The sequence below is a fragment of the Cherax quadricarinatus genome, chromosome 64 (assembly GCF_038502225.1).
Source record: "Cherax quadricarinatus isolate ZL_2023a chromosome 64, ASM3850222v1, whole genome shotgun sequence".
Lineage (NCBI taxonomy): Eukaryota > Metazoa > Arthropoda > Malacostraca > Decapoda > Parastacidae > Cherax > Cherax quadricarinatus.
In genome coordinates this window covers 2,601,980-2,616,405 of record NC_091355.1, presented here as the reverse complement: position 1 = coordinate 2,616,405, position 14,426 = coordinate 2,601,980, and the positions used below count along the sequence as shown (strand labels likewise).

The 14,426-nt window shown below is 37.2% G+C and overlaps 1 protein-coding gene and 1 pseudogene across 1 annotated transcript in view; both read left to right on the top strand.

Annotated features, from left to right (window-relative positions):
- Window positions 1-3,717: 3,717 nt before the first annotated feature.
- On the top strand, window positions 3,718-11,373 carry LOC128700073 (large ribosomal subunit protein uL1-like; annotated as a pseudogene).
- Window positions 11,374-11,563: 190 nt separating this feature from the next.
- The window catches only part of Oda (Ornithine decarboxylase antizyme), a 12,164-nt gene continuing 9,301 nt past the window's right edge, over window positions 11,564-14,426 (top strand). Inside the window, exon 1 of the mRNA XM_053792823.2 lies at window positions 11,564-11,570. Coding sequence (XP_053648798.2) covers window positions 11,564-11,570 — 7 coding nt within the window. The remainder of the gene's footprint in view (window positions 11,571-14,426) is intronic.

Sequence of the window (14,426 nt, the reverse complement as noted above, 5' to 3'; positions counted from 1 at the left end):
TGTCTCCCGGGCCTCCGCTGCCATTGCTGTCTCCCGGGACAGCACCTCAGCTTCACCATTACTGTCTCCCAGGACCCAACACCTCCCAGCTTCACCATTACTGTCTCCCAGGACCTTTATCAACCCACATTTGTCTTCATGGGCTTATCACCTCCCAACACCAGTTATGTTTACATAGCCAGTATCAAAGGGCAGTACCATTCAAGCCCCAGACATTTTTATGTTCCCCATCTGTTGTAGCTTCAGGTTTTCTATGAAAGCAGCACTGATGTTGTCCTCTTTTAATACCCTTGATTTTGAGTCCACAGTTTTCCTCATTTGAGCATGCTAAAAACACTTCTCTGTTTAATACTGCTTCCTTAGCTGATTCTGGGATATCTGCACAAGGGAGCGTGACACCAGGTACAAAAATGACCATTATCCATGTGGAAGCCATTTATTTGACCACGTTACAGAGACTTCATAATAATGATTCTGATGATTGTTGCTGCATAATTCTATACTTAACCTCTTGAAAATTCTATTAATAACCTTAAATGAAGCTCTGGCTATTTATTCTGTTTCTAACTCTTGCCTTTGTATATTGGACCAACTTACCGTCTCTGATTTTAATGTTTTGTGTTTATAGAGCCTTCTGTATCCGTTTTACAGTCTGCTTATTTATTGTCCCAGCAGAAACTGTTTTAGAGCTCAATCCAGATTTCAGACCAATCAGGAATTCAGACCAAACAAAGGAATTCAAACCCAGTCAATCTGCCTTTCTGATCCAGTGAGTCACTATTTAAAACACTAGTCAGTAATTGAAAACCTTCTTATGAAGGATCTGCAATTATCTCTTTCTAAAATGCCAATCAAGCTAGTTCTGAAAGCCCCATTTCAAAGTATAACTTGCGTGTTGAAGGCCATTGATATCTGTAGCTCCTACAATGACGAACGGTCACCTCCTTGTTTGCACTCAATGCTTTGTATCTGGCTTTTCTCTTTTTTTTTTTTTTCTTTTTTGTCTCCACCACAATAAATGCTATATGTGTCATATAGTTGACTGTGGTGCAAATTTTGGAGGAAGGGCCTTTCTGTAGTAATAATTGCTTCTCGTTGTATGTGCGACTGCTGGTAACTGAGTTATAGACTAGATGATTCAAAGTTAGCTATCTAGAGACTAGGTGATTCAAAGTTAGCTATCTAGAGACTAGATGATTCAAAGTTAGCTATCTAGAGACTAGGTGATTCAAAGTTAGCTATCTAGAGACTAGATGATTCAAAGTTAGCTATCTAGAGACTAGGTGATTCAAAGTTAGCTATCTAGAGACTAGGTGATTCAAAGTTAGCTATCTAGAGACTAGATGATTCAAAGTTAGCTATCTAGAGACTAGATGATTCAAAGTTAGCTATCTAGAGACTAGGTTATTCAAAGTTAGCTATCTAGAGACTAGGTTATTCAAAGTTAGCTATCTAGAGACTAGGTGATTCAAAGTTAGCTATCTAGAGAGTAGGTGATTCAAAGTTAGCTCTCTAGAGGCTAGGTGATTCAAAGTTAGCTATCTAGAGACTAGATGATTCAAAGTTAGCTATCTAGAGACTAGGTGATTCAAAGTTAGCTATCTAGAGACTAGGTGATTCAAAGTTAGCTATCTGGAAACTAGATGATTCAAAGTTAGCTATCTAGAGACTAGGTTATTCAAAGTTAGCTATCTAGAGACTAGATGATTCAAAGTTAGCTATGTAGAGACTAGGTGATTCAAAGTTAGCTATCTAGAGACTAGGTGATTCAAAGTTAGCTATCTGGAAACTAGATGATTCAAAGTTAGCTATCTAGAGACTAGGTGATTCAAAGTTAGCAATCTAGAGACTAGGTGATTCAAAGTTAACAATCTAGAGGCTAGGTGATTCAAAGTTAGCCATCTAGAAACTAGATGATTAAAAGTTAGCTATCTAGAGACTAGGTGATTCAAAGTTAGCTATCTAGAGACTAGGTGATTCAAAGTTAGCTATCTAGAGACTAGATGATTCAAAGTTAGCTATCTAGAGACTAGGTGATTCAAAGTTAGCTATCTAGAGACTAGGTGATTCAAAGTTAGCTATCTAGAGATTAGGTAATTCAAAGTTAACTATCTAGAGACTAGGTGATTCAAAGTTAGCTATCTAGAAACTAGGTGATTCAAAGTTAGCTATCTAGAGACTAGGTGATTCAAAGTTAGCTATCTAGAGACTAGGTGATTCAAAGCTAGATATCTAGAGACTAGGTAATTCAAAGTTAACTATCTAGAGACTTGGTGATTCAAAGTTAGCTATCTAGAAACTAGGTGATTCAAAGTTAGCTATCTAGAGACTAGGTGATTCAAAGTTAGCTATCTAGAGACTAGGTGATTCAAAGCTAGCTATCTAGAGACTAGGTAATTCAAAGTTAACTATCTAGAGACTTGGTGATTCAAAGTTAGCTATCTAGAAACTAGGTGATTCAAAGTTAGCTATCTAGAGACTAGGTGATTCAAAGTTAGCTATCTAGAGAATAGGTGATTCAAAGTTAGCTATCTAGAGACTAGGTGATTCAAAGTTAGCTATCTAGAGACTAGGTGATTCAAAGTTAGCTATCTAGAGACTAGGTGATTCAAAGTTAGCTATCTAGAGACTAGGTGATTCAAAGTTAGCTATCTAGAGACTAGGTGATTCAAAGTTAGCTATCTAGAGACTAGGTGATTCAAAGTTAGCTATCTAGAGACTAGGTGATTCAAAGTTAGCTATCTAGAGACTAGGTGATTCAAAGTTAGCTATCTAGAGTCTAGGTGATTCAAAGTTAGCTATCTAGAGACTAGATGATTCAAAGTTAGCTATCTAGAGACTAGGTGATTCAAAGTTAGCTATCTAGAGACTAGGTGATTCAAAGTTAGCTATCTAGAGACTAGATGGTTCAAAGTTAGCTATCTAGAGACTAGGTGATTCAAAGTTAGCTATCTAGAGACTAGGTGATTCAAAGTTAGCTATCTAGAGACTAGGTTATTCAAAGTTAGCTATCTAGAGACTAGGTGATTCAAAGTTAGCTATCTAGAGACTAGTTGATTCAAAGTTAGCTATCTAGACACTAGGTGATTCAAAGTTAGCTATCTAGAGACTAGGTGATTCAAAGTTAGCTATCTAGAGACTAGATGATTCAAAGTTAGCTATCTAGAGACTAGATGATTCAAAGTTAGCTATCTAGACTAGATGATTCAAAGTTAGCTATCTTCAGACTAGGTGATTCAAAGTTAGCTATCTAGAGACTAGATGATTCAAAGTTAGCTATCTAGAGACTAGATGATTCAAAGTTAGCTATCTAGAGACTAGATGATTCAAAGTTAGCTATCTAGAGACTAGGTGATTCAAAGTTAGCTATCTAGAGACTAGGTGATTCAAAGTTAGCTATCTAGAGACTAGGTGATTCAAAGTTAGCTATCTAGAGACTAGGTGATTCAAAGTTAGCTATCTAGAGACTAGGTGATTCAAAGTTAGCTATCTAGAGACTAGATGATTCAGTTAGCTATCTAGAGACTAGGTGATTCAAAGTTAGCTATCTAGAGACTAGGTGATTCAAAGTTAGCTATCTAGAGACTAGGTGATTCAAAGTTAGCTATCTAGAGACTAGGTGATTCAAAGTTAGCTATCTAGAGACTAGGTGATTCAAAGTTAGCTATCTAGAGACTAGGTGATTCAAAGTTAGCGCTGGGTTGAGTACAGAAGCGCATGAGCAGCAGTTATGCTCTCATACCACAGTCAGCTGTCGCCCTTACAACATCCAAGAGTCCTGGCTTTCTAGACGTAGTTATGAGTGTTAGACTCTTTTCCGAGTTGTCGACGTTAGAGCACCTCAATCTTAAGGAAGAGAGCGCCATAATGCCCGCCCTGTGTGATGATAAAAGGTGAGTATTGTGCAGAATTGTGGGTGTATTGTGGAATATTGTGCTCCCAGGGTTTGTGCCTCAGCGGCCATCTTGCGGAGATAAGCTCCTGCGATTTTTCGTCATTCAGTAGTTATAAAATTTATGTTGATAGGAGTTTTCTGTAATGGCTGAAATGAGCTGTATTCCGGCCGCTATAGACTGGTAAAACTTCAGTATTTGAGTTTGCCTATTATAGGCCAGTGGGTCTATTGCACAGCTCCATTTTCTTGTGTTGCGGATTATTGTCTTAAAGATTTGTGTTTGTAGATTTTTTTTTTTTTTTTTTTTTTTTTTTTTGCACTGGAAGTTATGGATTACGCCGTTATTTTACGTATATAATCTCCTTCTACCTGATAATTTTGTCTAGCCTAAGTGAAATAACTTTTTCTGTCTTTCAATGGTTGCATTAAGCTGTTTTAGGTATAATAATGCTTAATTATGGAGATATTAATGACTCATCAAAGTCAGTGTGACTTCTCTGGTGTAATTGGAAACTCCTAATTATTGGATAAGCTTATAAAGAATTATAAGATTTCACTTGACTTTCCCAGGTCACTGATCTGCCAGAAAAATTCTCTAATACAGTATTTTCATATGGAAATACAAGGATCCCAATGGAAGTAGTTCAATGGAAATAAGTCACTCTTACTTTTTTGGGTTATCCCAGGTTCTCTACACATATGCTGCTATGTATGATAATTCTATGTAACTGTATTTGTGTATACCTGAATAAACTTACTTACTTACTGACTTTTTGGTTATCCTAGGTAATTTACACTAGGATAATTGTGTTTTGTACCTGTGCCTTAATACACTTACTAAGGAGGTTCTCCTATACTTAAATTTAGTGAAATTATTAGCAAGCACTAACCTCGCCTAAAGTAAACCTAAATTTGCAGTTTTTGTTCTTGGCAGTTTTAATTTTTGAGGTTGTAAGCATGACTGATTTCTACTGTATCTTAGTTAGGCTTTAAATAATAAGATATTATAAGGTCACAAATGGAAATAACTCGGTCTGACTCTTTTTGGGTCATCCTGGGTAATTTATGCACATGTTACTATATACATGTATGATAATTGTACTTTTGTGTACCTGTCCCTAAATAAACTTTGTTAATAAAAACACAAGCAGCTATTGATAACTAAAGCAATGTTTCACCTTCACAAGCTCTATGAAGCTGTGATAAAATCTTCTGTGCAGGTAAACCAATGACTTAGATGCTTATGTCTTTATCAACCATAACAGATTGGTATTCCCATTCCTTCTACCATAACAGTAATGTTGGCTAACTCTCGTGTTTCTTTGAAGTCACTGAACCAAGAAATTTTAAAGTAATTTTGACTAATGCACAGTAATTCTGAAGTAACCTGGATGTTGTAGGCCTACATACGTATATATTATAGTACATTAGTAGATTTATCCTAGGATAGCTCGGTAAACTGTGTACGATATGTAGGTAATTAGTCCCTAAAGTTTCCTGTTCAACAAATGGTAATGCTAAAGATGGTAGACCAGTAGTTATAATAATATCTTTATTTACTACAAGTACTGTACATGTACAAGGTACACAGTCCTAGCTGACAACAATGACATACTACTATATATAGAAAGTCCCTTGTTATGCTCCGCATTTCGGGCAAATTAGGTCGGTGTCTCAGGATGTCACCAGTCGACTAACACCCAGGTACCCATTTTACTGATGGGGAACATAGACAACAGGTGGAAAGAAACACTTCCAATGTTTCTACTCTGGCTGGGAATCGAACCCAGGCCCTCGCCGTGTGAAGCGAGAGCGTTAACCACCAGGCCCCCAGAGCCACTTCTCAAATTGTTGATATCGGTGTATTATCCAGGTGGCCAATTTGATGACTTTAAAATAGTCAGTCCTCAAGGGGGGCTCTTGATCCAAGGAATTTCACTGGGCCTTCCTTGAATCTGAATCCTTCCCGTTCTAGGAACTGTATGACCCTTATGGGTTTAATGCTTCCCCATGAATGTAATAATATAAGAACTAAAAGTATAAGTTAGGGAATACAAAAGTATAATACCATGGCTGTTGTAAATCACAACTTGCACTTTGGAAAGGAAACTTAGTTTTCATCTTCTGGGCTATCAAAACACAACTCCTGTTTGTAAATTTGATTTATTTTAGGTTAGGATAGTGGTTGTCAATTTTGCTAAATTTGTGGGTGAACTTTTCATCATTAGTAAAATATTGGAGACTTGTGTAATTTAAAGTCTGAGATCACTGGAATTCAGTGAAACTGGGGGGAGGGGGGGGGGAAGGTAAGACATAGCAGCAGTTTGCATGTTATGTCAAATATATTATTACAGTATAGGAAATCCTTCTTATTGACAGCTGGTTTGTAATGGGTAAGTCTTCATAATTTATAACATGTATGCCTATACTGTATAAAGTATATTACTGCAACCTTTGTAAAGAAATATTGCTTGTAAAACAGCTTAACCTAAATTTTGTTTAATTTTCCCTGAACTACAGTAATTTGCTCCCTTTCTGCATCTTTAATTCAATGCTCTTGGCTTCAGTTTTGGTGTTAAGGTTTGCCAGTAGTAAAACATTTATCACATGAACTTGTGTATATGGGTGTGTATCAAACCAAAGTAGGCTTTTTCTGGGTAATTAACACTGGAGGGTAAATGACCTTGTATAACTCCCCCCAAAAAAGTCGAGCATTGTAGTTTGACTTTAGGGGTCATTAGAGCCTCACCCCTAGGATACAATTAACAACAAAGCTCCAGACCGACATAATGAGATTAGTCATGAGGGAGCCTTCACCAAATTCAACTTCAATAATCAGAACATAAAGTGGGACCAAGTAAACCAAGTCCTAACCGATATTAGCTGGGAAGATAGACTAAGCAACACAGACCCCAACTTATGCCTAAACAGATTAACTCGGTGGCACTCGATGTATGCTCAAGGCTTATTCCTTTAAGAAAAAGGAGGAGTAAATGTAAAATAGAAAGAGACAGGCGCTCCCTTTACAGGCGGCGAGAAAGAATAACAGAGTGGCTAAAAGAGGCCAATATATCTGAAATGCATAGGGAGTCACTGGTCAGAGAAATAGCAAACATCGAACTTAAGCTAAAGGAATCTTATAGGAGACTCTTATAGGGAAGAACTAAAAGCCATAAATGAAATCGAAAGAAACCCAAAGTATTTCTTTTCCTATGCCAAATCAAAGTCAAGAATAACATCCAGTATTGGGCCCCTACTGAGCTATTCAAGTCCCAATATGACTCGGTTTTTAGCAAGCCGCTAGCTAGACTGAGAGTCGAAGATCAAAATTAATTTTTTATGAGAGCCACAGAATTTGGTTAACACAAGCCTATCTGATGTTATCCTAACGCCAAATGACTTCGAATAGGCGATGAATGACATGCCCATGCACTCTGCCCCATGGCCAGACTCATGGAACTCCGTGTTCATCAAGAACTGCAAGAAGCCCCTATCACGAGCTTTTACCATCCTATGGAGAGGGAGCATGGACACGGGGGTCGTCCCACAGCTACTAAAAACAACAGACATAGCCCCACTCCACAAAGGGGGCAGTAAAGCAATAACAAAGAACTACAGACCGATAGCTCTAACATCCCATATAAAAATCTTTGAAAGGGTCCTAAGAAGCAAGATTGCCACCCATCTAGAAACCCATCAATTACACAACCCAGGGCAACATGGGTTTAGAGCAGGTCGCTCCTGTCTCAACTATTGGATCACTACGACAAGGTCCTAGATGCACTAGAAGACAAAAAGAATGCAGATGTAATATATACAGACTTTGCAAAAGCCTTTTGACAAGCGTGACCATGGCGTAATAGCGCACAAAATGCGTGCTAAAGGAATAACAGGAAAAGTTGGTAGATGTATCTATAATTTCCTCACAAACAGAACACAGCGTAGTAAACAAAGTCTGAGGCAGCTACGGTGAAAAGCTCTGTTCCACAAGGCACAGTACTCGCTCCCATCTTGTTTCTCATCCTCATATCTGACAGACAAGGATGTCGGCCACAGCACCATGTCTTCCTTGCAGATGACACCCGAATCTGCATGACTGTGTTCCATTGCAGACACTGCAAGGCTCCAGGTGGACATCAACCAAATCTTTCAATGGGCTGCAGGAAACAATACGAAGTTCAACGATGAAATATTTCAATTACTCCGATATGGTAGACACGAGGAAATCAAAACTTCATCAGAGTACAAAAATTCTGCCCACAAAATAGAGCGAAAAATAAACGTCAAAGGCCTGGGAGTGATCATGTTGGAGGATCTCACCTTCAAGGACCATAACATTATCAGTTGCAGCTGCTAGAAAAATGACAGGATGGATAATGAGAACCTTCAAAACTAGGGAGGCCAAGCCCATGATAACTCTTCAGGTCGCTTGTTCTATCTAGGCTGGAATATTGCTGCACACTAACAGCACCTTTCAAGGCAGGTGAAATTGCTGACCTAGAAAATGTACAGAGAACCTTCACAGCACGCATAATGGAGATAAAACACCTCAATTACTGGGAGCGCTTAAAGTTCCTGAACCTGTATTCCCTGGAACGCAGGTGGGAGAGATGCATGATTATATACACCTGGAAAATCCTAGAGGGACTAGTACCGAACTTGCACACGAAAATCACTCGCAACGAAAGCAAAAGACTTGGCAGACGATGCAACATACCCCCAATGAAAAGCAGGGGTGTCACTAGCACGTTAAGAGACCACACAATAAGTGTCAGGGGCCCCGAGACTGTTCAACTGCCTCCCAGCATACATAAGGGGGATTACCAATAGACCCTGGCAGTCTTCAAGCTGGCACTGGACAAGCACCTAAAGTCGGTACCTGACCAGCCGGGCTGTGGCTCGTACGTTGGATTGAGTGCAGCCAGCAGTAACAGCCTGGTTGATCAGGCTCTGATCCACCAGGAGGCCTGGTCACAGACCGGGCCGCGGGGGCGTTGAACCCCGGAACTCTCTCCAGGTAAAGTACACTACAAACCCGCTGCACAAATAAGTCGCCTCAAAAATAAGTCGGCCTCAAAAACTATGACCCCCAAAAGGATAAGCGTTTCAGTGGCACTGTTAAGTTGAAGCACATTCCCAAGCCAAAGATGGTGCGTGTTTTTGAAGACCAGATGCACATAGATGAAGCAAGTGAAAATGATTTACCATGCATGTCTGCTGATGACCTCATGAAATTGAACAAGGACAAAAAACTTGTTAAAAAGCTTGCCAAGAAATATGATGCTTTTATTGCATCTGATGCCTTGATTAAGCAGATTCCTCGGTTGTTGGGTCCTGGCCTTAACAAGGCAGGAAAGTTCCCTACCATTTGCACTCTGAAAATGAGTGAAAAGTTTGATGAAATAAAGGCAATTAAGTTCCAAATGAAAAGGGTGTTGTGCTTGTCAGTTGCCATTGGTCATGTGGATATGACTGCCGATGAGCTGGTTCAGAATATACTTTGCAATGAACTTCCTGGTCTAGCTTCTTAACCCTTTCAGGGTTTCGGATTTACTAGTACGGCTTATGCACCAGGGTTTTGAGAGAAAGCTGGTAGGCCTACATGTGAAAGAATGGGTCTGTGGTCAGTGTGCACTGTATAAAAAAAATCATGCAGCGCACAGTGCGTAATGAGAAAAAAAAAAACTTTGACAGTGTTTTTTGGATTAAAATGGCGACTTTGCACTGTACAGTGGACCCTCGAGTTTCGTGATTAATCCGTTCCAGAGAGCCTGCCGAAGGTCGAAATTCAAGAAACTCGAAACCATTTTCCCCATAAGAAATAATGGAAATAAAATTAATCCGTTCCAGACGCCCAAAAATATTAAAATAATTTTTTTTTTTTTTTTTTCAAATTAAATAAAGATTTACATAATGAAAATCAGAAATAAAGTGTACATGCATTTAAAATAAATAATAACAACATTACACTTACCTTTACTGAAGACTTCTGGGTGGATGGAAGATGGGAGGAGGTGATAGGAGGAAGGTATACACTATTGTTTGGAAGAATCTCCTTCCATTAGGACTTTAGGTAGCAAGTCCTTATCTGGGGATACTTCCCTTCTTTTAATGCCACTGGGAACAACTTGAATCACTAGACCCCTGGCACACAAAATATCTATCAAGAGGTCTTTTTCTGGCGTTTCTTTAAGATTACCCTGAAGTGGGACACAACACTGTCATTGTACATGTTGCAGATATGGCTTGTTTCAGCTTGGTCAGGGTGATACTTTTCAACAAAACTTTGCAACACATTCCACACATGTCCTTAATCGCTGAGGAAGGCACCCATCCACTCCCTCTTCCTCCTCCTCTGAAGCAAGTTCCTTGGCTGTGGTCTGATGCTGTTCCAGTTGAAGCTCTTGCAGTTTGTCAGTGGTTAGCTCTTCCCTGTGGTCCTCCTCCAACTCTTCCACATCCCCGTCACTCACTTTATTTACCAAAGGGCTTGCACTAGCTTTCCTTGGGTCCATGATGACTTATTTAGCAGTTGCAAGCCCAAAAAACAATGGATTATTATGAAATGTATTGTATGAACCCGCGGGGTGATGGTCACGTGTTGGTAAACAATGGCACACTGAGCGTGAGTGGCATGGGAGACTGGCTTTGTGTGCGCAGTGACGAGCGGACAGGTACTGGACGGTCGCCGAAACACGAGTTTTTTCACGAAACTCGAGGCCAAATTTTCCAAAAAAAAAAAAAACTCAAGGTCGAATTTCATGAAAGTCGAGGCTGCCGAAACTCGGGGGTCCGCTGTATTTTCGTATGGTATTTATTGTTGTATACTAGTTTTCCTGGTCTCATTTTATAGAATGGAAGACATTTTACAGAAATTGAGATTTTGACTGGTGAAGTGTTCTTCCATACAGTATATGTACTCTAGCTTAAATAAAACTATCACCAAGCATTAACATAACCTAAACCTAAATTTGGGTAATCCATAGTTACTTTTTATTAAAGTCATGAAACCACCTGCCCGGACGACTCGCTGACGTTAGTAATTTGAAAAGCTAGTGATTTTGCCGGACACCATATTGCAAGTTTCTTTGGTAATTTTTTTTTTCTTGGTTTCATAGTATTGCATTGTAGCACTGGTGGTACTGCATTGCTACCTCCTAGTTCAGAATTCCATATCTGTTCAGTATTAGTACTTGTACTAATACATACATGGTTGTTAACATTTTATGGTTGCCAGTGTATTGTGCACTTAAAAATACTGTATTAGGCACTGTATATATAATTTTAAAAATGTTTTTTTACAGTACATGTATTGATTGTTATAAACTTTAGTCTAATTTTTTGACAAGTTTTAAATTTAAATAATACAGTTTTCCCACCACAATTTTTATCCTGTATCCCTTATTTTTAATTTATTACAGGTTAGTGTGGCCAAATACAGAAAGGTAAGGCATGTGGTTAACTTGTCTTGTATTTAAACATTGTTTAGCTTCTTATTTTGGATTTAGTATATGTTAGATTTAGTATTTAGGCCTATGTTTAGCTTGTATTGGATTTAGCATTAATGTGGCAGATGTGTACAGTACTGCATTTGAATAGTTGATACATGTTCCCTGGAAGTGTTTTGCACTCTGGCGAGACTGCTGGTTTTTCCTGTGAGCATGCACGATGGGAGGTAAATCTGTTAACTTGTACTCAGTTGTAGGTGGAATGGTATGTGAATACAAAAAAAGTTGAAATGTAGCAAGACACTTACTCAGTATGGGAAATACTTTCTTAAAACCACCCTATTTATGTAATATATATAATCTCAATAACAAACTGTGGCTAGACTGGGGATTGAACCTGTGTTTTTTAGCCTGCCTTGTGGGAAGAGCGAAAATTCACAACACCCTAAACCACTGTACCATACAATTTTATGGTCCAGTGTTGCAATCAACACATCAGGAGCTTGCAATGTTGCAGAAATAAGAAATTAGGCAGATTCGTTCAGAGAAACAAGACAGCCTGCTGGCCTCCCCTGACCGTGGATTAGTCTTGCCGACTGCACTCTGTATAAAAAAATACAAAAATAATTTTGTTTTATATAATTGTGTATTTTAATTATAAAGTAAAAATTCCTAAATCTTTGTAGTCTTGTGCTACAGGATGTCTTATCGGCATACTCCCAGACTCCAGTATTATTGCAAACTCGTGACCATTTGCATTAATTCATTCCTAAATAAAAATTAATCTTCATGTAATAAAGGTATGCCTACAAACTCGTATAGGTAAATAAGCTTGGTGTGCAACACTTGGGTATCTTTATTGTGGGGAGTTTTCCCCAACCACGGTCTTGTTCATCTACTTAGCGGTTTTTGTACATCGTTTTGCCCATGCTAGGCAGGTGCTGTTCACACCCAATTATTCCCACTCTAATAACCTATTTTTAAAGCTAGTCAGTATTAGCTTCAGTGACACTAGGCATTTTGGTGCACTTAACTGTAACAGTCCAAGTTTTCCTATAATTTTTAAATGTGAATTTAGTCCATCACTTAGCTTTTAGCACTTTAATATAATGCTTAATCTTATTTCAAAGAATGCCAGAGTAATGTGACTGATAAATAACGCAATGAACATATCGCTGAAAAAAAAAAAATGAGGAAAATATACAAGAAACAAGAATGGTAGTGTGGATGTGTGCTTTTGTTTAGTAAACACAAATACAGACAGCTTGGATCCCCAAGTGGACCCAGCACTACCAGATCTCAAGTCTGCCTTCATTTTGCTGTTAAGCATTAACGTGAATATCCATCATTGGTTTGAAGTCGGCCGCAGATGTAGTTACGAATCCTGTATCTTTGATATAAGTGGGTTTATATATTATAGAATTTAATCCAGATGTGCATAATTGTATTTCATTGTTGCTATTTGTGGCAAGCGAGCAGCAACAATTAGTAGCGTGCGTGGCCAATAATTAGAAACTGCCAAGTGGGGTCATTGAAATAAATTTGGGAAGTTTTAGGAACGAGTTTGATGGATGCAAATAGGAATTTTTAGGTGGGAGTAGGGTTTGCTTATGGGCCATTGGGTCTGTTGGATGCTCCTTTTATCTTTATTAATGTGGCGAGGGCAGAGGGTTGGGCACTACCTGACGCTGAGGATAATAATACCCTGCCTGGCATCCACTGCTGCCAGTCTCCTCTCTGCCCAGTGTAGTTGTCACTACCCACCTGTTATATATATTGCACGTGAAGTGAGAATGGTAATCGTTAATGTTAGTCTTATTTTGCTCTGGTGATACAGTGTACTGTTAGTCTACATCTGTGGTTCAAAGACTACAATCTTCTACCGGCGTACATATCAGATTGCCGGAACTAAGGTAGATTTTTTTTTTAGAGATGGATGATTTTTAAAACAAGTGCCAGGTTGTGATGGTTTGTGGGCAGTTAGCAACAACCTGGTTGATCACGCAGTCAACATAGACATTCGACCTCAGACGGATCGTAAGACTAGAAAAAACCTATAAACTGGTTATAGGTGTCAATCTAGTAATTCCGCAAAAATCGAAATTTGGCTGGCATATGTTCGGCATGTTATTAAAAGTTACAATGCTTACGGGGGGGGGGAGACTTCTGTCTGCAGGTGCAAGTGAATTTTACACTAGGATTCATAGCTTCAGGGAGTACTGCAGTCTCGTACAGGCAGTAGACAGAAAATCCTGGTTCGTGTGTGTGTATATGTATATATGTGTATATGTATATATATATGTATATATATGTATGTATATATATGTATATATATGTGTATATGTATGTATATGTGTATATATGTATATATATATTATATGTATATATGTATATATAATATATATATACATATATACATATATGTATATATGTATATATATTATATGTATATTATATATATATTATATGTATATATGTATATATATATGTATATGTATATATTATATGTATATATGTATATTATATGTATATATGTATATTATATGTATATATGTATATATATATATATGTATATATGTATATATATATATGTATATATGTATATATATATATGTATATATGTATATATATATATGTATATATGTATATATATATTATATGTATATATGTATATATATATTATATGTATATATGTATATATATATTATATGTATATATGTATATATATATTATATGTATATATGTATATATATATTATATGTATATATGTATATATATATTATATGTATATATGTATATATATATTATATGTATATATGTATATATATATTATATGTATATATGTATATATATATTATATGTATATATGTATATATATATTATATGTATATATGTATATATATATTATATGTATATATGTATATATATATTATATGTATATATGTATATATATATTATATGTATATATGTATATATATATTATATGTATATATGTATATATATATTATATGTATATATGTATATATATATTATATGTATATATGTATATATATATGTATATATGTATGTATATATGTATATAT